The sequence below is a fragment of the Gopherus evgoodei genome, chromosome 7, assembly GCF_007399415.2.
Source record: "Gopherus evgoodei ecotype Sinaloan lineage chromosome 7, rGopEvg1_v1.p, whole genome shotgun sequence".
Lineage (NCBI taxonomy): Eukaryota > Metazoa > Chordata > Testudines > Testudinidae > Gopherus > Gopherus evgoodei.
In genome coordinates this window covers 5,800,270-5,827,536 of record NC_044328.1, presented here as the reverse complement: position 1 = coordinate 5,827,536, position 27,267 = coordinate 5,800,270, and the positions used below count along the sequence as shown (strand labels likewise).

The 27,267-nt window shown below is 45.3% G+C and overlaps 1 protein-coding gene across 5 annotated transcripts in view; it reads left to right on the top strand.

The window, feature by feature from the left end:
• The window catches only part of SH3PXD2A (SH3 and PX domains 2A), a 389,755-nt gene that overhangs the window by 180,195 nt on the left and 182,293 nt on the right, over nucleotides 1-27,267 (top strand). The window contains exon 1 of one of the 5 annotated variants that reach the window (XM_030569631.1): nucleotides 13,264-13,311. The exons of 3 other annotated variants lie outside the window; for them this stretch is intronic. In XM_030569631.1, coding sequence (XP_030425491.1) covers nucleotides 13,310-13,311 — 2 coding nt within the window. In that variant the 5' untranslated portion in view covers nucleotides 13,264-13,309. Of the gene's footprint in view, nucleotides 1-13,263; nucleotides 13,312-27,267 lie in introns of those variants that run through there. One more of the 5 variants, XM_030569630.1, reaches the window with a different exon arrangement.

The window sequence follows — 27,267 nt, the reverse complement described above, 5'->3', positions numbered from 1 at the left end:
AGTTGCTGGTCTCAGTCCTGTTTCTGGTGCCTGGATCATCACCAATTTTCTCTCTCTTGTTGGGAGCCTCAGTGCTAGAACTGGTTGAAAAATGGGAATTTTTTTTGTCAAGTTCATCCTGTTTTTTCCATTGAAATTTGAACAGGGTGCACTAGCTTTAAATCCGGTCAAAAAATGGGGCAATTTTCTTCATGAAAATGTCTTGCAAAAAATTCATTTCATGTTTTCTGTTGAAAGAAATTTTTGATGAAAAATCAAAATTTGGACCTTTTTATCGGCTCTGCTTAGCAGAGAGACCAGAGAGTGAGTGGGCCCAAAGAGTCTCCACAACCCTGCAGATGATTCCTCAGGGGAGGGGCTGAGACTAATTGGGGTAGCCTTGGGGAAGAGCTTGAACTATTGCTTCCTGCTGAACATGCTCTGGGGATACACTAAGAATCTAGTCTCCACTTTTGTCAGTCTCTCTCCCACAGCTAAATCCTTTTGCTTCTTCTGTTTTCTCATAACCAAAATCCATGCTGCCCTCCCAGCTCCCACGCTGGAACCTTTGGCTTTGCCTTGTTCATCTCTCAACCTTCTGCTTCCCACCCTCACCTTTCCAGTCTACCTGAAACACCCTTCCATCCCCTTCTCCAGACATGCCATTCTCTCCTTGAATCCTTTCATCTGCTCCTGGCAATCCCCTTCAAGAAACGACATAACCTCACTTCTGCCTTCCTCTCCAGACTCCCCTCCCTTTCCCGGAAGCTCTCACTGCTCTTGCCATACCAATCCCTTTGTCTTTCTCCTGCTCTCAGCTTTAACCCTTTCCATCATGCCATTCCCTTTGTCTAACCCAAACTCCTATCTGCCCAGCACCCCCCTCCTGTCAAGGTCAGGCTTGACAGAGCCCTGGCTGGGATGATTTAGTGGGGATTTGGTCCTGCTTTGAGCAGGGGGTTGCACTAAGTGACCTCCTGAGGTCCCTTCCAGCCCTGATATTCTATGATTCTGTGATTCTCTCTTCCTATACATTCTTCCTTGAAGCCCATTTCTTCTGGGAATCCATCCTTCCTACCTTCTCAGTGATAAGCATCCCTCGCCTTCCCTTCCTGGAACTGTGGTTCCGCACAACGTCTTGTCCTGCCTATCTTAGATAATATATTCTTTGGGGCAGCTCTGTGCAAATGTTATTTGCTTAGATGAGCCTCACTGAAGGGCTCATCAACACAAGTAAGAACTGTACCATGACCATCTAGCCCAGTCTGTTTAACATGCAGTACGAGTTTTTGGCATTGTATGAATATTTAATAATAAAAATAAATAAGACCACGGAGCGGTTATCATTTAAAAAGTCTACATTTATCCACAGCTACCACAGTGATACCTGAGATACTGCACATATCTCCTATTGCAAGAGCAGGGAACTGTCTCAGATGCCATTGCACAATAAATGTGGATACATGTTAACTTCTTACTGTGGACCAATGTGCTGTATTTCGCTTCCATTTGATGTATGAGTTGAGGGGTGGGGTGCAGCAGTACAGCTTAAAATAATCAGGCACAAAGTACTTCAGCACATATGTGACTTTAATATTCCCATTGTCGAGCTACACATGTGGCTTAAGTGCCTGGCTGAATCAGGGCCTATCTCTTTAGCTCCTTCACAGTGATACCCATCTTTACAGTTAAGGGCTCTGGAGGATACAGGGGATAAAACCAGCATCCCAGCAACGGCTTTATGTTTCCAGCAGGAGATCAGCAGAAAAGCATCTATTGTTTCCCTAGTCCTCACAATGCACAGAGCAAGCCTCTGTGGTGTACACAGTAACCATGTTATTAATGTTCATGATGCAGTCGTGTCATCTCTCAGAGTGAGAGGAGCAAGGAGTGGGTGGGATGAACAGGCAATACCAGCCAATGAGAGACAATTCCTTCCAGCCCTTACAAGCGACTCTGTTAACCTTCATTGTCTAGTGCCCATCCATATCCATTGTTCACATGGAAATTGATGGTACCAGTGACTTTGTTTTAGAGATGTTTAGCCAAGAATGAGTTAGAGAGCACAGGCTCTGAAGGTGTGTGCTGCAGCTTTAAGATGAGGCAGATACTGAGTAGCTTAGGAGAAATCCTTGAATCCATTCAATGAAGTAGTATGTTAGAATGAGTGGTTGAAAGAAGTGGGAGTTCTGCTGAGGAGAGGAGATAAAAGGAGGCTTTCAGGCTTGAGGGAGAAGATTCTTGCCTTTTCCAGATGTAGCATTTGCATTTGGAGGAGGAGAGCTGCCAAAGGGCCACGCTGATGAAGGATGCTTTGTGATGCTTCCAGAGTATGAAAAATGTGATGCTTTGAAAGTTAGGTGCCTGTGGGAGTATGAGGCAAGAGATGAAGTGAACATCATAAGGATATCTCCCCTCCCTCCTTCGCTTTGAGGCATGACGGTCCCCAGTGCGTTATGTAATTATTACTTTTTTAACTTAATTTTTTTCATTTGCCTTCTTGTGACTCTTTTCACTGTAGCGTTGTCACAATCGTACAGCATCCCCATTGGTGGAAATCTTCAGCGTTGCAGTTTGATGAGAAGCAAGGGTTTGGGTTTTTTTGTGAAAACATAAAATTCATGAGCTTCAACCTCCTGCTCAAATATGCCATAGCCCCTGACAGGATAAATAATATCAGAGTGTGGAGAATTTGAGCCTCTAACAAACAAATGCTGCTTTTTGACAGTACTTTGCCCAGCTTAATATGTGCTCAGAAAAACCTTTTACTTTATTTTCATTTAAAACAAACTTAAATAAGATGTTTCACACAAAACCCCCCTGCATAAGTTAAATGTGTAATTTACTAGGGCTACACGGGAATTTTTAGTAAAAGTCACGGATAGGTCACAGGCATTAAACAAAAATTCACAGCCCGTGACCAGTCCATTACTTGTACTATATACCCCTGACTATATCTTGGGGAGGGGGTGGCCTGGGGGTGCAGCAGGTGCTGGGTGTGTGTGTGTAGGAACATCTGGGGGGGGGCCTGGGCCAGCCCCCACGGGTGGTGGGGAGGAAGCGCCATTCAGCCCCTCCCTGCTTCCCGCTCTGCTCCAGTCCTGCCCCCAGACACGTACCCAGCTCCCAGCCCCATGCCTGGCCCCAACCCCAGCCTTGGCTGCTGGCTGCAGCTCCATTCCCAGTCCGAGGTAGGGGGTGGGGATGGGGGTCGGGGTGGGAGCGGGAGCAGAGCCACACCTGGCCATGGGCATAGCTGCCAGCCTTCACCACAGCCCAGGTGTGGTACCGCTTCTGCTCCTACTGCCAACATAGGTCCTGGCCTTGGCCCTGCTCCCAGCTCCACCCCCAGCTGTGGCCCCAGTCTTGGTCCCCTTGCCCCTGTCTGCATCCCGCCCTCAGGAGCCTACAGCCCTGGTTCCAGGGAGCCGCGAACAGGGGTAAGGGAGGAGCACAATCCTCAGAAGTTTGGGGATTGCTACTGTAATTCCTATTTTAGGGGAAGCCCCAAATGGCCCTGCAATAAAACCAGGGAAGCACAAACTCAAAACTCCTGATAAATCTGTGGTTTTTTTTTCAAAGACAAGCAAAACTTTTGTGAAAAAACTTTTGGGCCTTTTTAATACATCGTCAAAAAGGGCACAAACCCAATTAAAACAAAATCTTTTGAGGTGACCTTTAAAAATCATGCACGCTTTTCATAGCTATAATGGTGACAGCATAAATATCTTCATTTAATTATGTTAACATGAAGAGAACACAGGCTCACTGAGGCACAATAATAAGCATGAAACCAATCAGCACAAATTACAATGCCAATATTCGGTATCAGATCCTGTCGGATACCATCACTTACCAATGGCCTTTAGTACATTTGCTTTGACTAGCACTTGCAACACATTCAGAGAGAATTCGATGATCAAACAGGCACATGCATCACTATGGCTTCAAAAGTAACACTGAAAGGACAGTGGCAAATGAACCCAAATCAGGTTAAACAATTGCTGAATATTTATGGAACTACACATAATTAGATAATTTTAATTATATACATGTTTATTCCTTTTCTTTTTCTCTGCTGTGGCAAGATTAACTGGGATTATAAAGCCACTTTTTAGGAAATATGCGTAATGATAAATAAAACCTTATGGCTGAAATAATTAGTTCAGGGGTAGGCAACCTATGGCACGGGTGCCAAAGGCAGCAAGCGAACTGATTTTCAGTGGCACTCACGCTGCCCGGGGCCTGGCCATCGATCCGGGAGGCTCTGCATTTTAATTTAATTTTAAATGAAGCTTCTTAAACATTTTTAAAACCTTATTTATTTTACATACAACATAGTTTAGTTATATATTTTAGACTTCTAGAAAGAGACCTTCTAAAAACGTTAAAATGTATGACTGGCACGCGAAACCTTATATTAGAGTGAATAAATGAAGACTCGGCACAGCACTTCCAAAAGGTTGCCAACTCTTGAATTAGAGGTAAGTGATAGCTTTCTAGAAGGCCTGGAAAAGTTTATAACAATAGCTGATCAACCTGATGGAGTATTCTCTTGATGTACAAACATTTGGCCATGCCTTGAAAAAAAAATCCTTGTAACCACAAAACAAGTCTGAGAAACTCTACCACCAAAATGATTAAATATTCTGACCCCCTCGTGTGAGTGTGGGGATGGGGAGCTTGAAAAATGTACTTGGCATCCCTTAGTCCCAATGACCAAGCCTATTAGCCATACTGAAAACTCCCTGGGCTGGTTACTATCCTCAGTAGCACATGCCCCTTCACACTCTAAAATACAAAGGACTACAGCAGCTACGTTCTGTGTATTATGTATTGTCTTTACCTGTAACATTTTGTTGAATAACTTCCCATATACATTAACTGACTCCATCTCTCTTGCTCTTGTTTTAAATTCTTCCCCTTCCTCTTTTTCTGATATCATTGGTAATGAAGTATGTTTTTCTGCATTGTCATCAATGTCTGCTGTGTTCTCTTTCCTTCCACCCCATCAACTCTCTGTTTCTTCCCTCAGAATGTATTCTCTGCCTCCTCCCCCAGGATTTCCTCTCTCCTTTCTTCTCCTCTCCAGGATTTCTGTACATCTTTTTTTCTAATTAATTCCATCCATCTCTTCCTCTTTACCTCTCATCCTCACACACAGCCCCTTGCCCCCAACCACCCACACAGGTGACAAAAAAATGTACCAGACACTAACAGCCAAAGGACTAAACGTAAGAGACAAAGACCAATAAAACAGGTGGCTGGAGCCTACTGATTAAGGGTCAAACCCAGATGAGAAGCCAGTCCATCCCTAGTGGCTAGAAAAGGGGAGGATGCTGGGTGGTTTTCTATGGAAATGCTACAGTACTGTAACAGTTCATAACCTTCATCTCAACCCTTGTCTGCACTGTGAAACTCATCCATTGCTGATAATGAGTGCTGAACAAATTTTAGCTGCAAGCATAGCCAAGGGCATGTTTAGCATTGCATTGGAAACCCTTGTTAAAGCTTTCTCCATAATCTAACACCAACGTTGCCCTGGGCACTCTAAATTGCAAGGTCCCTGGACAGTGTACTGAACTTGGGTGTCTGACGGTGCTCTCTAAATAGCTGGCCCTTAGAAAGGCTAAGAAGCCTGCTATTATTTCCCACTACTGGAGGTTTCCGTTAGTGGGAAGGGTGGTAGAGGCCTTATTTATTTATTGGAATAGAAGGACCAAGGTTCTTTTCCCAGTACTCCATGTGTGATTTATATAGCAACGGGCTCTGTTGTCCACAAAACACAGATTTGTTACATCTGCTTTGAAGCGTTTATAGGGTAATTAATCTTCACTTGTGACATAAGGAGGACTAGAATGTAGATCCCCACACAGGGAAAGTTGGTGAGCTAATCCACTGCCCCACAGAGTGTCCTCTCACTTGCCTACTTCTTCATTTTCCCATGACCTTAGGGGAAGAGATCTACACTTCATAGATCTTCTTTTTTTAATTGCGCTTTATAGAACACAGTTTGAATACTGTATGGGATGTGTTTAATGACGTCCATGTGGGTTTGTGGGTACAGGAATTAAATACATAATGGCTCATGATGACATAATACGGAAATGCAACTCCCGCGGTGCTGGTGAGTAGGCTGTAAAGGGTTATTAATAAAAATGAATGCTTTAAATAGAAAACAAGCTTAGCAGCACTTTTTTGGCCTCAGGCCCATCTCTGAGCAATGGGAAAAAAGAAAAAAGCCTGGAATATGTAGTTGCTCGCCCCCCGATACATGGAAATAAATACATGTTACCGCCATACACTCTTAAATTTTTCACACAGAACGCTGTCGGGCTGATGCATGGCGCTAGTTTCAATCAGAATGCAAGCTAAGTGAAGTCTGAAGGGGTTATTTCAGCCGAGTACAGAATACATCAAACGACTGTTGAGGGTGAGATTGATGCCTTAGATTATTAAAACAGGATAAGGCCACAATGTTTTGGTTGGCAAAACATTTCAACAGTTGGACATTAGCTTTTCAAAAAGCAAACCACGTTGTTTTGGGGAGAGCCAGGAAAATAACTCATACAGTTCAGGGATGACTTCAAGGAAAATCCCTTCCAGTTCTAGAACCAGAGTTTCCAGCTATGAGGCAAAGAAATTACATAATCACCTCGTTAATATTATAGACAAACTAAATCACATTTACTCTTCTGTATTGACCCTCGTGCAAAGCTCTTTTGTTTTATTTAGGACACCCCAAAAACCCTGTCATTATCTCTTGAAAGTGAATGAAACAACAAGGGATGATTTGGTTAACAGGTCCCAACTGACCTGTTTTGTGTGGGACAGATCTACCCAGTAAACTCGCAGTGTAGATTTCCAGCCCATTGTGATTCTCATTAGAGGGAGTAACTCGAACAAATGCCACCAGCACATGTTAACGCCAATCACTCTCTTAACGAGTTCATCATCTAGAGTTCGGGTGTGAGTTTGAGATGAGCCCAGATCAAAACACATCCAAATTTGGGGGGAATTCGGATCCGGGTCCAAACTTTGTGGCTTGAATTCATCTGTGTCTCTGTCTGTTTGGTCTGCTGAGTGTATAGCTCTATCACCTCTGAAAGCCTGTGCTAAACGAAAGCTAAGGTTTCAAAGTCAAGTACTCAAAAGTTAGGAAATGCCAGAATTAAGGTTGTCCATGTTTCTCCTCACCTCCCGCGTCTTCCTATGCACATGCCCAGGGTCCTGGCCCCCCCATCCCCAGCTGCTATCCAACACCCCAATTGCCTGGCTCCTGCTCCTCCTCACCCACACCAACTACTGTCCAACATCCCCATCACCTGGCTCCTGCCCCCTGCCCCCCCAGCTACTATCCAACACCCCAATTGCCTGACTCCTGTCCCCCCCCCACCAACTATTGTCCAACATCCCCATCGCCTGGCTCCTGCCCCCTGCCCCCCCAGCTACTATCCAACACCCCCATATCATGGCTCCTGCTTCCCCACCCGTCCCCAGCTACTATCCAACACCCCCATCACCTGGCTCCTTCCCTCCCTTGTTTATATCTCTATCACCTCTATCACCTCTGTGATCCCCCCGCCACCTCCCCTCCTCTTCTGCCAAACCCTACCCCTCTGCTTCCCCCTACACTCCAGCCCCCACAACCTCCTTTGCCAATGTCATTCCCCTCACCGCCCCCAATTCTCACCTCTCTGCATTCCAGCCATGCAGCTTCCTGCTTCTGCTCCACCTGCCTGGGTGCCAGCAGCTGGAGCACTGAGAGCACAACTGGAGAAAGTCTCCTGCTGGGCCTGGTGCCGCAGCAATCCTGAGGGGCTGTTTCACCTCCACAACAAACCTGCTAAGATCCCTGGGTCCTACACATGCCTATCTCAACATGTGGTGTACCTCATCCAGCGCACCAAGTGCCCAGTAACAACCCCACTGCTGAAACCAGACAGTCACCGCGCTCGAATGAATTCACACAGGCAAATGATAAGACAAAAACACCCTGTCACCCATGGGCAAACATGCCTCACAAAGCAGTCACTCTATAGCTGACCTCTCTGTCCTCATCTTCAAAAGAAACCTACACAACGCCTTCTAACGAGACCCTGGGAGCTTAAATTCAGAACGCTGCTTGACTCTGAAAATCACGGTCTTAAAAAGACACTGAATTTAGGGCTTATTACAACAATCTGTAACCCACCAGCCCCCTTTTTTGTCCTGTGACTGGAGAGGTATTAACGGGCCACTTCCCATTGAATGGTCTTGTAGAATATGAGTTACTACTTCCGCTAAACAATCTGTTCCACCTCTTGTTTAGTTGTGACACTCTGAGGGTATGTCTACAGATAAACCACTACAACAGCACCACTGTAGTGCTTCCATGTTGACCCTACCTACGCCGACAGGAGGAGTCCTGTTGCCAGTGTAGGTACTCCACTTCTCCAAGAGGCAGTAGCTAGGTTGACAGGAGACCTGTCTACACCTGGGTTTTGGTCAGTTTAACTGCATTGCTCAGGGGTGTGGATTTTTCAGCCTTGGGGCTCTAGCTGTGGGACCCTGGGCTTCAGCTCCCCGGCTCCCTTCTGCTCCAGCCATGGAGCTCCCACTCTGGCCTTCAGTCCAGGATGGCAGGGCTTCAGGAGGGCCGGCCATACCATGGTCAAGAGGCAAGGTGTGGAGTGAGCTGGGGTGTGAAGCTGCATAAGAGAGTTTGGGGCAATGGAGGGGAAAGCAGTGAGGCCCCAAGGGGTAATGGGAGGCCAGGAGATGCAGTGGGGACTAGGGGGATCTCTTGGGGGCCGGGGCACCAAAATATAACTGTGCGTTATTTTTATTATTGAGTCTTCAAAAAAAACAAAACCCTACATAAATAAATGACAATGATTTGGACATGTATATGTGCATATTTATTTGTTTTTCCTAGAGATAATTATTTTAGGAAAATTTATTAGAGCAGCCACCAGCGAGAGTTGGTGGCCGCACTCTGAGGCCAGCAAAATGTTTGTTATAAGAACCTGAGGTGTAAACAGAAATTGTCAGACTGGATCAGGCTCATGATCCATCTAGTTCAGACTCCTCCTACAGTGAATAGCTTCAAGATGCTTTATCGTAAGGTGTAAGAAACCTCACAGGTGGGAAATGTGGGATAATCTGACCCTCGTGAGGGTCTCATTCTGAGCCCTTTGAGTTAGAGACAGGTTTAAGCCACGAAACATGAGATTTTATCTGCCTTCCATGTTAGCATTAACTGTTATAGTGCTTGTCTTCATTTCCAAGGTTCTTCTCAGCCTATCCCCACCCTCCCTATTCTCTTTCATTCATAATCAAGATGTTGACTCCTACCATTGATTGGCTTGTGATGCCAACTTTCCCCGTCCACTTGTTACCTTTTCGAACAAGCACCTAGATGCTCTCTCCCAGGCTGCCCCTCGTGGTTGGGATGAATTCCCCATAGACATTCTCAAAAGTAACTCATGTTTGTCTTTCAAATCCCCCCTTCAAACTTTCCTTTGATGTGATGCCTACACAAAACGTGAGAATGGTCAGGCGACCAGTGTGCTGAGAATCCCATCATGCAAACAGGTATAGTCTCTTTCCTTGTGTTCCCCTGTCTATATCCACCTGTCGTCTCTTGTTTTAAGCTTAGATTGTAAGTATCTGAGGGCTGGGACCATCTTTTTGTCCTGTGTTTGTACAGAGCCTAGCACAGTAGGGTCCTGGCCCATGACTGGGGCCCTTAGGTGCTGCTGCAATTAAATAATAATTATAACCCTGATTAATCTTGTTAAACATATGGACATCGAATCCCTATTTGAATCTTCGTAAGATGTTGGCCTCAGTAACCTGTTGTGGTGATGGATTCCACAGTTTAATTATGCACCATGTGAAAAAGTATTTGCTTTTGTCAGTACTGAATATGCTACCTTTCCGTTGAATTGAATGATGGAACTGGGAGAAAAGAAGTTCCCAGTCTACCTTCTCCAGACCATATGCTGGAGGCATTCACCAAGTATCAGGGAGAAAAGGCTTTGATTTGTTTGTTAAATGTACACCTCATTCCCTTCCCTCCACCCTCCCGGTGTTACTGTAGAACTGAACCTTCTCTACGGTTTGTAGAAATCCTTTGTAGGCCAGATTTCACCATTGTTTACATCCATGCAATCTCACTTTAGTCAACAGGGATTGCACAAGATACTAGTGATGTAGAATTGAGTTTGAATTGGTTTCCTACATCACATTTAAGATGCATTTCATTTGCCTAAAATCCACAACCATCAATCCACAATCATTGTACAGAGCCAAATGTTATTAGTGCAGTGGCAACCCCAGTTACTTCTTAAAAATCCCCTCTGATTAGAATGTTATTTCTGCACTTATTATGAGCACGCAGCATCAAACACTCTCCATACAATCACAGCCTCAAAAGCTTGTCTGATGTAAGTGGAACATGGCACAAAACACTGCCCCCTCTAGTTGAAATTCTGCTCTGACTTTTCTGCAACCACACGCCCTGCAATGAACGTGCTATACTTAAAAGTCATTATAAATCCTGTTGCTTACTCCTAAGGGATTTTGTTGTGTTTTGTCATCGATGGTTTTGTGAGGCAGGTAAAAGGAAGGCCTTACCCGCAATTTGCCTTAACTCAGAAATGTCCAAGGATACCGTAAAATGAAGTCCAGTGTATCTTTCTGAGTTTCTTCATGATGACAGATATACCAAACAATTGTCTTTTGAAAGTGCAGAGAGCTGTTCTTTTTAAAATAGGTACAGTTTCCCTTTAAATAGCACAAAACATATGGGAACAGGATTATTCTTGCCACCAGCTGCCAAAAAAACATTTTTTGTTGTTCTTATGTGGAACCAAAATCTTCCCAGGGATTGTTCCTGAGAATAATACTGAAAAGAAAGTATTTTATGACTCATGCAATAGCAATAATAATACTAGTACTCCACTGCCCTTCCATCCAAGGATTTCAAAGCACTTTACAAATATGAATTAATTCTCCCAGCCTGCCTCTGAGATAGTGGAGTATTATTTCCATTTTAGAGGTGGGGAGGCACAAGCCCTGGGATGTAAAGTGACTTACCAAAGGTCAGAGAGCAAGTAATTGGCAGAGCTAGGAATAGAACATAGGAGTCTTGACTAGTAGTTGCATCAGATTAGGGCTGTTAAACTACTTTCCTTTGTTTGAATTAGTTATCCATGTAAGTGGTCAAGTTAAACAACGCTCAGGGCTAAATGGTTTGCTCCCTGGTGCAGAGCTCTCCATATACTGGTGTCACAGCCATAGGAGAGGGGCAAGTTAACCTTAATATTTTGAGCATTTGGTGGTTGGGCAAAGTGATGTACAGAGAGTTTCAGTATCTTATCCAATTTCAGCATGGGACTAGAACTCAGGAGTCCCCTAAGTCTTCTGCTTTACCCCGAATCCACCTTTCTTCCAAATAAACACACACTTCTTGAGGGCAGATGTTCCCAGGAGGACCTTTACATTAACAGATCTATATTACCCTATAGGTTACTCATCCCACAAAACTCTACACGTGCAAACTACCTCACCTAAAGTTGCGGTTCGTTTACTCTCCTGAGATGAACTTCAATCAGCTGCATAGGAGAAATCCGAATTTCCCCCATGTGGCCAATCCACTGTTCCTTTATGATATGCCAGCACTGGAAAAATGCTGGACATGTACCTGGAGTGCAGTGCGCTTTGGGAGATTAAGATTGTTACGGAGCCTAAGCTATGTATTTCAGCTCACAAAAATTAGTATGTATGGCTCCAAGTGTTCTAGCTCCTAGTGCTTAAGTAGTTTGTAAGGTTTATAAGAAAGTAAGAAATTAACCAGGGCCATGCCGACTAAGCCCAACTTCCTGCTTTTCCACCAGAAGATTCCATCTCCAGGTCATTCTCTGGAGTCACTTCTAGGTCTCTCTTAATCTTATTTGCAGTCTGCTTCTGCCGCCTTCCCAGATAACCTTGGAATCTTCCCAGATAACTGTGGAATCTCCTTCCTTAGAGGTTTTTAAAGTCAGGCTTGACAAAGTCCTGGCTAGGATGATTTAGTTGGTGTTGGTCCTGCTTTGAGCAGGGGGTTGGACTAGGTGACCTCCTGAGGTCCCTTCCAACCCTGATATTCTATGATTCTGTGATAACTTATTCATTATGTCCATGACTGATGAACTCCTTAATTGCAATTAACTTTTGACATGTCCCTGAGCTGCAGTTTTCAGATCCTCAGGTTTCCGTGGTTTGGATGTGGAGATTTGGATTGAGTCTTATAACACAACAATGGCTTGCTCCTTTAAGGGCTAGAGTCCTGGGGCAGGCTAACCTTAGTTACTGAGTAGACACACCTGAGTAGGAGTCAGGTACTTTCCCAGAGCAAAACGAGGGGGGGGGAATGCTCAGGGAGGACTAGGCAGAGGGCATGGCTGTTGGGAGCAAGTAGGCTCTAGCGGGGAATCCTGAGTTTTCAGGAAGAGGCTGCAGGCAAGGAAGGCTGGGAGACCTCCAGCAGGAAGAGTGAGAACAGCGGCTTGATGGGGGAGTTGTGAACATTTATGTTGAGTATTTTGTTATGTTCATAAATCCAACCCCAGGGAGACTTTTTGCTAAACTTAAGAAGAGTTTATTTGTGATGTGCTTAAGGGGCCCCAAAGAGGGGAAACAGAGGTAGAGGGCTGCACAGATATCTTTGGCCATGAGGGGACTGCGTAGGAGGTAGCTGCATGTTGAGTAGCAATAGAAGGCAGCGGTGTAGTTTGGACCTGGATCCAAACCTTCCCTAATGATCAGGTTCATCTATAGTTAGCTGGCTGGTTTTAGATGTGGGACTCCTGACAGGTATGGAAAACACACATTGCTTCTTCTCTTCCTCCCTACTCCCAAAACTCTGTGCTCCACATCTTTAACTTTGTCATGCCTGGTGATTTGTAAACACAAACACATCTGCTTCTGGCAGATCTTCACCTTGCTGGCCTCCCCCTTAAGATTTGGTAAGGCTTTTCTTTGGTGTGCTAGGTTTTCCACACATTCTTAATCCTTACTTCATTGCATCCATTACTCCCACAGGACCCACTTTGTCTTCAGCTGTTATCACTGGCTCTGATTCCAAGCCTTGCCTATGTAAATCTGTCCCTGATTCTGAAAAACAGAAGTGGGAGGGAGAATGAAATGTTCCATGTAGCCTTTGTTCTCTGCTGAAATGCACGGCCCACCTCCCCAAACAGCGAATAAACACAAATAGCCTTTTTGTGTATTTTAATAAGCAAAGCCGCGCAGTGCATCTGAGCTGGTTCTTTAACAACGAGGGCAGCTTCATCCACTGAGCCTCATGTAAGTAAAGCTGTCGTCATACTTAAGTCTTCCTTTTGTGTAACTTTATGTAGTGGCTTGTCTTAAACTTGTAAAAACATTTTCAGGGTGGGTATGTGTGGGTGGTGAGGCACTCCCTCGGACCTGAACACTCAGCTGCTCCATCTCGTTTGTCTCAATGAATGAGGCAAATCTCTTAAAAGCAGTCCCATATGCTCTCCTCTTATGCATCTTTCATTTAACATCTATAGAGAAGGTTCAGCCGCAGACATTTTTAACGGAGAAGTGTGGTTAGAACAAGAGATGGGGAGCCAAGATTTCTGGGTTCCATTTTCATCACAGCCAATGGTCTGCTTGTGTGACCCAGAGTATGTCACTCAACCCATCTGTGTCTGAGTTTTCTCCCTTTGTTAGGGGGATCATAAATACACGCTTCACAGGGACACTGTGGGCTGTATTAATTCCCATTTGTAAAGCACTTTCCTCGGCTGTAAGATGCTGTGTAAGTGTGAAATATTTTTATTATTCATCATAACTCTTATGAAATATAAAGGAGAAGAAAAGCGGGTGAGCAAATGCTTGAGTAATCTGGGGAATGATTGGGAATCAGTGTCTTCTGCATGGAGAATGACAGTAACTTTTGTTTCTCACCACTCCATAGTTGTCCTGTTAACCCAAATTGCTTTGTTTAAATAAACATTCAAGATTTAACAACTCCAGCTTCTCAGGATGGAATAGCATGATTTTGCAGCCACCCCATCCCACCATCACCCTGAATTGCATTTCAGTACGTGGCATTGAAGTTACCCCTTTGCTCTTATGCTGATGAACTAGTGCTGAAAATCAGCTTGAATTTGGCAGAGTCCAGCTCCCTTTCTGCAGCAAGGTTAATCCTTCCTTTGGTGGAAACTGAGGGTCAAACCCTCTTATTTTCCTTTCTTTTTTTCCCTTTGTTTTATTGTATGTTCTGGGATGTGGGTTTAGAGTCCTGGATGCTAAATAAATTCCTGCTTTCCAGGATCTGCTCTGTGTGCACAATTTCAACTAGCACATTTGGGGAATCAGAAAAGATGGAAAAAACATGATATTCCAATGCAGGATTGGGCTTTGGGGGTCCTTTGCAGAGAGGAAGGGAGGGGGGAGTTATTTATTTACTTTTTGCTTACATCAAAAAACGTAAGCATCTAATCCTAGTGGGTCATGTTGGTAGGTTTCCAAGGACCATAAATCTGGTCACTGTGCTTTTCCAAATGTTTATTGTGCTGGTTAAGCTTTTACAGGCTCTTGCTGCACTTATACATATGGTCTGAATAAGTGTAATTCTGTGTTACTGCATTTAGCTGAGATACACAAGAGCCTCCAAGGGAATCATTAGAAATAAGGCAGCAATTGTTGGTGCTTTAGGGATGAGTTTCCTGGTTCTGCTTTAAAGCTGTTGGTGGCACCCAGCATTTTGTTGTTGAAATGCAGTTTGCTCTAACATTTGATGTGGGTAGAATTAATTTAAGACCCAAAGAATTACCTGGTTCAGATTCAGTCCAGAATTCCTAGCAGCAGGGCTGGCTCCAGCCAGGTTTTCTGCCGCCCCAAGTGGCCAAAAAAATAAAAAAAAAGTCACGGCAGCGCGATCATGCCACTCCACTCTTTGGTGGCAATTCAGCAGCACGTCCTTTGCTCCAAGAGGGACTGAGGGACCCGCCGCCGAATTGCCGCCGAAGGCCTGGACGTGCCGCCCCTGTAGCGGCCGGATGGCCGCCCCTTGGTATTGGCCACCCCAAGCCAGCCCTGCCTAGCAATGAACTTCTTCCCTTTCTGAAACTCCCATATAAAGGGCCAGGGTCTGCCTTCATTTGTATCCCTTTATGATGCCTTTTAGGTAAGATTCTGATCTCATACCAGAGTGGAGCTACTCCACTGACTTAAAGGATTTACAGTGATCACGGCCCCATTGTGCAAGGGCCCACATACATAATCAACAAAGGAGACATTCTCTGCCCCACAGAGCACAGCCCATGTGGCCCAATCCCGCAACGTACAACGTGCAAACTGACTGCCGCACCCATGTGGAGACCTGTTGAAGTCACTGGGCACAACAGATGGAGATGGGGGGACAGGGGAGTCAGAGAAGATAATAAAACAAAGTTCAGTTTAAAAGCAGGAATCTCAGGTTGATACTTGCCTAACCCAGGATGGCCATGAGATCAGAGTCAGGCCAGCTGACATTGCAAGGGGTGCAATCAGGGCAAAACTTAGCTTCGTGTTTGTTTGCTGAAAGTTTCCATGGCGGATGAAGGGGACAGTGGGAGTGGACTGACTGAGTAGACCTGCATCAGATACACTTGCTGTAGTGGATCCAATGTCAGGCTGATGAACAGATAACTAACATATAAAGAAATGGGGGGAAAAAACCCACTTTTGCAGTTGGGAGTTGCAGCTGCTGTTGCTTTAAGTGTAAAATGCATTGTATGCTTTCCTCTCTCTCCTATTCAGTCTCCATACCATCCTTCTGTAAGAGCATTGGCTGAAATTAAGGTGCGTATTGTAATCGGTTATGGCAACACCACAATCTAATCTGGGAGCGTTCAGAATGATAACAAGCATAGTTGCACTCATACAATTCCTTACACTGTATAGCAAATGTGTAACATTGGGGAAGTTCTATGGCCTGTACCATACAGGAGATCAGACTAGATCATAATGGTCCCTCCTGGACTTAGAATCTGTGAGCACCTAAGTGATGCCATCTGGGAAACACGGATGACACTGTAACACTGACAGATCCTGGTCATCAGTGGGTGGGATCAAACTCAGAGTAGATCTTACAACAAATTGCTTTGACCCTCCCTTCTTGCTGCGAAGTGCTCAGTGTGATGAAGTCAGCCATCTCAGGAGAGGTGTATAAGTTCTGGGACAGACTCATCCTGGAAGTAGCTCTGTTGATGTCAGGGGACTGACCCCAGGGGTAAATTCCTTCCTACATCTTTGGACTCCCTGGAGCAGTAGGTAGGGCTGGCTTGTTATTCAGCTTAGCTCAGTATTGCTCTGTGCATCCTGTTTTCCACTGACACACTTATTTTGGTAGTTGCTTTGACCTGCAGGAAGAGTTTGAACCTGCCTGTGCAGAGCTCCTCGCTAAACAGAAACGTTACAAAGTGCTGACTGTGCAGCTCAGAAAGCTTCCCCCTCCTCAGCCCTCGCTCAACCCGGCAATGCTTCAGTCCATTGTTTCCATTCAAAGCGATGCTGTGGCCTCCACCTAGCCCCCTGTCTCTGTGCAGCTGCGGGTCTTTAGCTGTCCAAAAGTTATAGGATCCCTTACACTTCATATGGAGGGGATAAAAACAGTGCATTCATGGCCCTAGGCTGGTGGAGCAGAGAAACGGGTCAGCTAACTCTGCAGGATAGGACCCCATCTGTAATCCCAGGACCCTGTGAGTAAGACTGAGCTGGAGGGAGAGTGATAGCAGTGGGGCTGAAGGATGGGTGTATTGTGGATTTCTTTCTCCTACAGATAGGTGGGATCTGAAAAGCATAGGAGCAATCGGGACACAGAAATGGCATCTGGCCTTTTGAGTGAAATATTTAATAGGCAGACAGTGAAAATCTCCAGCTTCTGGTCTCAAGTCGTGCATGTGATAGGCACATGTGTGATCCTCTGCGTGTCCTGTATAATCTGCTGTTGCATTAAAGTGCAGATGTATAATCTCCGTTTTAAACATGCAGCTGGCGGAGGTTGGGAGGATGACACCTGTTACAGTTTAAGAAGAGCTTTGGAGAGGGAGTGGGGATCAAAACAGGATGGATTATCCCATTGCTTTTAGGCAGCTTTTAAGGTGACCCATTTAGTTAGCTGAACTTTTCCCAAGACTGGAAAGTCAAACAGTTAGGAACATGAGAAACATCTAATGATCCTGACTAGATAGGGTAGGGTTAGGGTCCAGAGTGACCTATACAGATTGGAGGATTGGGCCAAAAGAAATCTGATGAGGTTCAACAAGGACAAGTGCAGAGTCCTGCATTTAGGAAGGAAGAATCCCATACACTGCTACAGGCTGGGGACTGACTGGCTAAGCAGCAGTTCTGCAGGAAACGGATCTGGGGATTAAAGTGGATGAGAAGCTGGATATGAGACAACAGTGTGCCCTTGTTGCCAAGAAGGCTAAAGGCATATTGGTCTGTATTAGTAGGAGCATTGCCAGCAAATCGAGGGAAGTGATTATTCCCCTCTATTTGGCACTGGCGAGGCCACACCTGGGGTATTGCATCCAGTTTTGGGCCCCCCACTATGGAAGGGATATGGACAAACTGGACAGAGTCCAGTGGAGGACAACGAAAATTATTAGGGGGCTGGGGCACATGATTTACGAGGAAAAGCTGAGGGAACTGGGGTTATTTAATCTGCAGAAGAGAAGAATGAGGTGGGATTTGATATCAGCCTTCAACTACCTGACGGGGGGTTCCAAAGAGGGTAGAGCTCAGCTGTTTTCAGCGGTGGCAGATGACAGAACAAGAAGCAATGGTCTCACGTTGCAGTGGGGGAGTTCTATGTTGGATATTAGAAAACACTGTTTCAGAAGGATGGTGGTGAAGCACTGGAATGTGTTACCTAGGGAGGTGGTGGAATCTCCATCCTTAGAGGTTTTTAAGGCCCGTCTTGACAAAGCCTTGGCTGGGATGATTTAGTTGGTGTTGATCCTGCTTTGAGCAGGGGGTTGGACTAGATGACCTCCTGAGGTCTCTTCCAACCCTGATCTTCTATGATTCTATGATATATATAGTGTCTTTCTGCATAACATGTGTTGCTAGTTGTGCAGAATATTTAGCATCCCCAATAGGGTCTAGTACGGAGTGAGCTGGGGGGAAGGATGGTAAAGTGTGACTACCTTCATGCGTCCGACGAAGTGGATGTTCACCCACGAAAGCTTGTGCTCCAAAACGTCTGTTATTCTATAAGATGCCACAGGACTCTTTGCTGCTTAAATGGGAAAGGGACTGTAAAGGATCTGAATCTGAGTGGGAGGCGCGGATCATTTCCCTGGGGCTGTGGATCCTCGCAGCCAAGTTGGGTCCAGTGGCTCCTGCACATGACTATTTAAACCTCTTCCAAGTGAATTTTGGCCAGGGGTTCCCGCTGCAGCTATCTCTCAGCTATTCAGAAGAAAAAGAGTGGAAACCCATTCCATGCTTACCCCTTTCCTTTACATACCCCAGGGCCACAGACTTTAGTCCCCCCACAGACACTGAAATGGGAGAGAGGGGTGGGCAGAATGTGGAGAGGTGTGATGACAAGAACCTGTTTCCTCCTCTGAAGCCAAATACGGGGCTGATTCTGATCAAAAGCAATCAAGTGCAGCACTTAAAGGAGCAGCATGAGAGGACTCCATCCACCCTGCTTCCAGCCGTCCTCTGCCTAGCCCAGGTGCAGCTTGTGTTCTGCACTGGAGCTCCAATGACACACAAGTGGGCGGTTTGCAGCCTGACTTGACCACTTGTCAGCTTTGCCTGCAGATGCTTGAGCGTCCCTGAACACAGAGATCCCGTGGGTTGGCAGCCCTGAGGAAAATGCCTTAAAAGTCACATGAGAGAGTGAGGCAGCCTAGCACCAGGCTGGGTGGGAGCAGTGGCTCTTGCACAGTGACTCCTACTGTGGCAAGCGTCATGCTGGGATGGCCCAGGAATGCCGAATGCCTCGCCTGGGCACATGTGGGCTTGTGCTCTGTTCTTTCTAAAAGAACAGCTGAGGCTTGGGTTTGGGCATCAGCCACCTCACCTGGGAGGTTCCAGCAGAACAAATGCAGGGAGAGCTTCTGGCCCATATAGGAATAGAAAACAAAATCACATTCATTGAAACAATGGTGTCCAGAAACCTAAGCCTCAGCTACAAATCCAGCTTGCTGACAGCCCCTCAGGCGGCTGTGGAGCTAGGGCACAATAGACTTTGGTACAAGAACCCAGAAAGGAGGAGTCTTTGTCCCCGAAGATTCCCAGCCACCAGCTCTCAGACATATTCAGACCTAGAGCCTTGGATACAGAGAGCACCAGCTCATCTCAGCAATCGTGAAGGAAAAGGACTGTCTTGCTAGTAGCTACAATGCAAGCCACACCAACTTTGCTGATCACTGTGACTATCAAAGCCAGTGCAGGTTATGGGGCCCTGTGCTCCTCATGCGTAACAAAGAAATGGACCATTGCATGCGGTCTCAGCTGTAGCTGCCGTCCGAGCAGGCAGCCCTGCACAGACTGCATGGCAGTAATCTGGTCTGGAGGTGGCAGAGACCTAGGTCACTGTGGTGAAGTCTAGAGAAATGATAGGATCATCCACCTAGGACTCAGAGCAGTTGGGAATCCATAAGTGCCCCAGGAGTGTGAGTCTCACTGAGAAAAGTTGGGTAAAAGTCCTTCAAGTAGGGGTCAATATTTGCTACTACGAAACATTTACATGAAACTACAGTAACCCCCTCATATGGGTGATCAACAGGGGTTAAAGGTGGGACCTTCCGCACTGCAGCACAAACCTCTACTTAACAGGGGTAGGCAACCTATGGTACACGTGCCAAAGGCGGCACACGAGTTGATTTTCAGTGGCACTCACACTGCCTGGGTCCTGGCCACCAGTCCGGAGGGCTCTGCATTTTAATCTAATTTTAAATGAAACTTCTTAAACAGTTTAAAAACCTTATTTACTTTACATACAACAATAGTTTAGTTATATATTATAGACTTATAGAAAGAGACCTAAAAATGTTAAAATGTATTACTGGCATGTGAAACCTTAAATGAGAGTGAATTAAATGAAGATTCGGCACAGCACTTCCAAAAGCTTGCCAACCCTTGCTCTACTACTTGAACTAAAGGAGTACCTCCGTTAACTAGTAGCGACAGTAGGCTCTTGTTGTCTTAGGCAGACTAGCCACTAGAGGGGATACAACACGCTTTCCCATTGTGTCACACAGGCTTTCAAGATTTCATTGTCTTTCCACTCCCCAGTGCTGAGAAATGTTAACATCTTGACCTAAATATTTTAGCCCATCTGTGTTGTCTTCTGCTGAGCACTTTCCTGGGGGAGCAGCCTTTTCACCTGTAACATCCAGTTCTTCCCTTGCTGGGCCTAGCACAAAGGGCTGCACTTCCAAAGTGTTAGGCCGGGTTTCAGCTGCATGATTCCCTTCCTGTACAGAGGGCTAGAAGAAAACCTTTGCAGGCATGTGGGCTGAAATGGGACGTAAGCCGTTCATGAATTTTACCTACTGACTTGAATAGGAGTTACCTGGCTCAGCCTATCCCCAGCACATTCCAAACTTAGCAGAGGGCTTTGGAAAACTTGGTGGAAGTCAGGAAGATTTAATGTAACATTCCTCAGGAAATCTATCCCTGTTTCATAAACTCTGTGGGGCAGGGACAGCCATTTTGGTCTGTGTGTACAGCATCTAAGCACAACAGGATCCTGATCCAGAACTGGGGCTCCAACAGGCCATCCCAGCACAAGTAAATACTCACCACCATATCCTTGATATTCTGATTTTTGCATAGACAATCAAATAAACAAAACCCATGAAAAACTGTAGAATTCCACAGATAATCTGCAACTTGAGCCATTTATAGAAATGTCAAACAAAATGCGAAAGCTTTGATTTTCAGCATCGTACTTTACCTTTGTAACAAGCTTGGTGGCGAATGTTACTCTATTCCCATTTTTTTTACATGTGGCATTGACAGCCTGATAGATTGTATCTTGATCTATACTTTTTGTCTCCCCTTTGTTGTCATTTGGAAGCTTATGTGACAGAGGCTATTATTGGGGGATCTATTGTCGTCTAGCACCACCTTGTGCTAAGAGGTTGTGTTACATCACTTTCCAGATTAAGAAATGCAAAAAGGCTGAGCTGGGAAAAGTATCAGAGGGGTAGCTGTGTTAGTCTGGATCTGTAAAAGCAGCAAAGAATCCTGTGGCACCTTATAGACTAACAGACGTTTTGGAGCATGAGTTTTCGTGGGTGAATACCCACTTCGTCAGATGCATGTAATGGAAATTTCCAGGGGCAGGTGTATATATATGCTAGCAAGCAAGCTAGAGATAACGAGGTCAGTTCAATCAGGGAGGATGAGGCCCTGTTCTAGCAGTTGAGGTGTGAAAACCAAGAGAGGAGAAACTGGTTCTGTAATTGGCAAGCTGGGAAAAACGCCTTGACTTGTGTCAATATTAATCATAGAAACATCAGGCTGGAAGGGACCTCGAGAAGTCGTCAAGTCCAGCTCCTTGTGCTGTGGCAGGAGCACGTAAACCTAGACCGTCCCTGATGTTTGTCCAACTTGTTTTTAAAAGCTTCCGATGATGGGGACTCCACGACCCTCCTTGGAAGCCTTTTCCAGAGCTTAGCTACCCTTTGTGACAGGGTCAGGCCAGATGCTACAGAAGAGTGTTCGAAGGCAGATATATTAGTCCCAGATTAAGTAGATCCCTTTTCCCTGGGTAAGGTAACAGGCTGTTCTAGAACAAGAAGGAACTTGCTGGAACCAATTAAGGCAGGTAGGCTAATTAGGACACCTGGAGGCAATTGAGAAGAAACTGCTAGAATCGATTAGGACAGGCTGGCTAATCAGGGCACCTGAGTTTAAAAGGACCTCACATCAGTTTGTAGCATGTATGTGAGGAGCTAGGAGCAAGAGGCTCTAGGAGCTGAGAGTGGGAAGGTGTATTGCTGGAGGGTTGAAGAGTACAAGCATTATCAGACACCAGGAGAAAGGTCCTGAGGTGAGGATAAAGAAGGTGTTGGGAGGAGGCCATGGGGAAGTAGCCCAGGGAGTTGTAGCTGTTGTGCAGCTGTTCCAGGAGGCACTCTAGACAGCTGCAATCCACAGGGCCCTGGGCTGGAACCCAGAGTAGAGGGCGGGCCCGGGTTCCCCCCAAACCTCCCAACTCCTAATCAAACACAGGAGGAATTGACCTGGACTGTGGGTTCTACCAGAGGGGAAGGTCTCTGAGCTGTTCCCTGACCCACATGGTGAATCTCTGAGGTGAACAAATCTCCCAATAAGTGCAGGACCCACCAAGATGGAGGAGGAACTTTGTCACACCTTATAATTAGAAAGTTTCTCCTAATATGTAACCTAAATCTTCTTTGATGCAGATTAAGCTCGTTACTTCTTGTCTTACCTTCAGTGGATGTGGAGAACAATTGATCACTGTCCTCTTTATAACAGCCCTGAACATATTGGAAGACTGTTATCCGGTCTCCCCTCAGTCTTCTTTTCTCAAGACTAACCATGCCCAGTTTTTTATGTTTCCTCATAGGTCAGGTTTTCAAACCCTGTTATTGTTTTTGTTGCTTTTCTCTGTATTCTCTTTTATTTGTCCACATCTTTCCTAAAGTGTGGTGCCCAGAACTGGACACAGTGTGCCACCTGGGGCCTCACCAATGCCAAATAGAGTGGGACAATTACTTCCTGTGTCTTACATTCAACACTTTTTATAGTACACCCCAGAATCATTGTCACCTTTTTTGCAGCTGCATCACATTGACAGATCATATTCAGTTTATTGTCCTTCCTTAGCCCCATATCCTTTTCAGCAGTACTACCACATAGACAGTTATTCCCTATTTTGTAACTGTACATTTGATTTTTCCTTCCTAACTGAAGTACTTTCACTTGTCTATATTGAATTTTTCATCTTGTTGAATTCAGACCACTTCTCCAATTTGTCACGGTCATTTTGAATTTTAAACCTGTTCTCCGAAGTGCCTGCAACCCTTCCCAGCTTGGTGTCATCTGCAAATTTTAAAAACATACTCTGTGCTCTATTATCCAAGTCATTAATGAAAATATTGAATAAATACTGAACCCAGGACTGGCTTCTGCGGGATCCCACTAGATATACCTTCCCAATTTGACAGAAAATCATACTCTTTGAATATGATCTTTCAACCAGTTGTACATCCATCTTATAGTAAGTTCATCTAGACCACATTTCCCTGGTTTTTTTATGGAAAGTATCAAATGGAACTGTGTCAGAAGCCTTACCAAAATCAAGATATATCGCATCTACCCCGCATCCACCAGGTCAGTAATCCTATCAAAGAAGGAAATTAAGTTGGTTTGGCATGATTTGTTCTTGCCAAATCTTGCTGACTAGGGCAGAGCAGGAGCCATGAGGGGTGTGGTGTGTGTCATGTAGCTGTCTGGGGTGGTAAGGTTGGGTGTTAAAGGACTGGCTGAAATGGACCTAATTCAGCAGAGGATCCGGAAAGATAGTGGGAGCCCCAGCACCTGACACTAATCCTCAGGAAACTGCGGCAGGTGGAGCATGTGAACTCAGCAGAAGGGGGGGAGAAAAGCTGGCTTTTGGAGAGACTGAGCAGCTCTCCTCTGGGACTGATAGAGAGGGACAAAAATTGATTCCATCGCAGGTGGGCTGGCTGATTGCACTGGCATGGGCGGTTTTTAGCCCTTTTGCAGCCATGGAGTAGCCATATGACGTACAGAGGGAAACTGAGGCACACATGGGCCTGATAAAAATATTATTGAAAATAATCACTTCATCGACATGAATATTTTCAATTCTGCTTTCTTCCAACATCCCACACATCTCACTCTCTTGCCCTTATCATTAGTGGCAGCTGACCTTTTCTCTAGGCACCCAATTCATAGAGTCAGGGGACTCCTGTAGGCAAGAGTGGTACAGCTGTGCTGGTTTGCTATGAACAGATGTCAAAGAGCTTTGCCTCCTAGCCTCTTATTAGCTAATAGTCCCTTTTTCCTATTTCTGTTATGACCTCCTTTTTTTTTTAAAATTTAATACCATTTACATCAAAAATGTGACCATCAGAAGGCAGAGGGAAGGAAGTGGACAGACCTTCTTGTAGATTAACTTTATACTATAAATAACAGTACGTGGATTTGTGATTAAAAATGCATAGGTGTATGGATTGGTTAGAACATTCTCTGTTTTTCTTTTCCATAATCAATACTGGACTAAAAATGTCTCCCCAACATCGAAGAGCTCTATTGATCACAAACCTCTCCTCGATCCCCCTTCACTAGCCTAGATTCTTGTAAGTGGATTAGTGGAAGTTATTATCTGGCCTTCATAGCCACTCTTCTCCGCTACTTTATCCCCAGGGCAGAGTTTAAGAATTTCAGAGTGTGGAAAGGTGTTTGCTTGCTTGAATTTTAGCTGTGAAACCAAGAGTCGGACAGCTCTTATTGGAACGAAATTTCATGCTTGATCCTGTTAGGTGCTAACAGTTCTCAGCTCTTTGTCTGGATATTTGCTTTTGCCCACACAGTTCTGACAATGCCCTGAAAACCACCACCTGCCTCTTCACTTTGTCTGAGCAGAGGACGCCAGTTGTGCTGAAATATGTCCAGTAGCTGTAGTGAATCAAAGATGTAGCAAAATATTCAGAGAGCTTACTGGGGAGCACCAGGTCCACTTTCCTTTGATATAATATTCATACATTTTTTATTATTTTTTCCAAATACAACTACAATACCAAAATACCAGATTCATCATTATACACAAAGTAAAGAAACAGTGTTAAGGTAAAGGGAGGGCAGGGGGTGCGATATATCTTATCTTCAGAGAGTCTATGTTAATCATAGACCTCTAATTGCTTTTAATATTTTGGGCATTCATTTTCTGCAGAATGCCAGTCGTTCATTAGCTGCAAGGACTCAGCTGTATCACCCAGCCAGACATCAATGTTTGGTGGGGATCAACTTTTCCATTTTTGCAGGATTAATTTTTTAATGACCAAAACTGCATATTGGAACCACACTGCCTTGTTAGTAGCTAATCTCGAGGAATCAGGAATATATTCAAGAATGAATTTTCAGGGGGAAGCCTCCAGTTTAGCATCCAGTATTTAACTGGTCATTTAACCCTCCTCATACCAGAAATTCCTGGTACCGGGGCACTCCCAAAAAATGCCTGAAAGGAGGAGAAGGTATACCCATTCTTCTTCAGTCTGAAACCAAGGTGGTTTCATATCTAAGCCTGTGTGTCTGTCACGGAGGTCACGGATTCTATGACCTTCTGTGACCTCCATGACTTCTGCATCGGCCGGTGCTGGCTCAGGGGCTGCCAGAGCCAGCAGCAACAGTTTGTGTGTGTGTGAGGGGACTCAGGGCTGGGGCAGGGAGTTGAAAAGTGTGGCGGTGCTTACTGGCAGGTGGGCTTCCACTGGCATGTCTCTGCAGCTCCTAGATGCAGCAGCCAGGGAGACTCCATTTGCTGCCCGCAGGCACCGCCCCTACAGCTCCCATTGGCTGTGGTTCCCGGCCAGTGGGAGCTACGGAGCCTGTGCTTGTGGTGGGAGCAGTGTGCTGAGCCCCCCTGAGCACCCCTTGCCCTAGGAGCTGCAGGAACATGCTGGTCGGAGCTGGGTAGGGACCTTGCCAGTCCCCCCCCCAACTCCTCCCCCCAGCACCAGCAGGGGTCCAGTACCAGGCTACAGACCACTGCCCGCCACCGCACCACAGCACCAGTGGGCACCCCAAACTGCACATCCTTGCCCACACACCCCAAGCACTACCTGTGGTCCCAGGCCACCACCTCCCAGCACCCATGGGCTGTGAATTTTTGTTTACTGCCTGTGACGTATCCATGACTTTTACTAAAAATACCTGTGACTAAAAAGTAACCTTACTAATAGCCACAATGATGCCTACCTTAACAAAAAAGACAGATGATAAATTTCCAGATTAGGCAAACAGAATCCTCCCAGAGCTAGGGGGAGCTGTAATTTGTTCAGAGCCAAGCTAGGTTTCTTGCCTGTGACCCAACGGAACATTCTGAAAATATTATTGAATTTCTTAAAATAAATTTGAGAAATAGAAATAGGGAGACCCCTCAGGACATACAAAATTCTGGGAAGTACATTCACTTTCAGTATGTTAATTTTACCCAGACTGAGGGTTAATGAACTCCATCTCCCCAAATGGTTTGCCAATTTGGCAGTAATTGATTCTATATTTATCTTAGGAATGTTCTGAGTATTTTTGGGAATCTGTGTTCCTAAATATTTCATATAAGAGAATTGCCTTTGAAAGTCCCAATCGGAGAAAAGACCTTTGTGGGCCGTTTGTTAATGCCAGATATTTCTGATTTACCCCAATTAATTTTATATCCTGGGAGGAGTCCAAACGTATTCATAATGGGTAGAAGGTAGGCATGGTAACCTCAGGCTTAGATTCAAATACAAAAGCATCATCCTCACAGAGCATAATTTTGTGCTTTGTTTAGCTCACTCTGATACCACAAACATGTTAATTTGCCCTGAGGACAATGGCTAAAGGTTCTAGAGATAAATCAAACAGAAGAGAAAATGGAGAGCGCAGGTCAACTTTCCTTTGCACTATTGGTCAAGACTTTTGACTAGCTCTCTAGAAATGAAAGCCATGCTTTTCTGCTCCCCTTCGTCACCAGGGACTGGATTTTTAACCAAAAGTGTTCAAAAGCCTGCACAACATGAAGGCATTTCTGATCAAAACCATCCTGTACGTTTGCTCAGAAAGCACAAACATCTGCATACCGATTTTCAGGTGACACCTGTGTAGATCTGATTGCAGGATCAGGGTCTAAATGAGCAAACTAAGGAGAAGACTGAAAGCCACGTAGTGAGAGGCAGATTTATCTACCCTAATTTTTGGGGTCTGTTTTTGATTATCTCAGATTGCTTGATATGATCTGTTCTGGTGATATCCTGGCTGTAGCTCTCCAGGCTCTGATCTGTGGTCCTTGGGGGGCTGCTATATTAAGAAGAAAATATGTGTATGATTCTGAGTTGAAAATGTGTTCCCTGAGCTGCATCTTGCAGTTTTTTAAATTGCAGTGTTTAGAATCAGTCTATTTGCTGTAGGAGGGGCTGCCTCACACCTTTTCCCTGGCAGCACCCAGAGCAGCTTCTGTATGAGCTGGCGGCACTCTGAGAGGCTGCTCGTCCTTCCTTGATGCAGTTCTACAACAGTGCCCCTGCT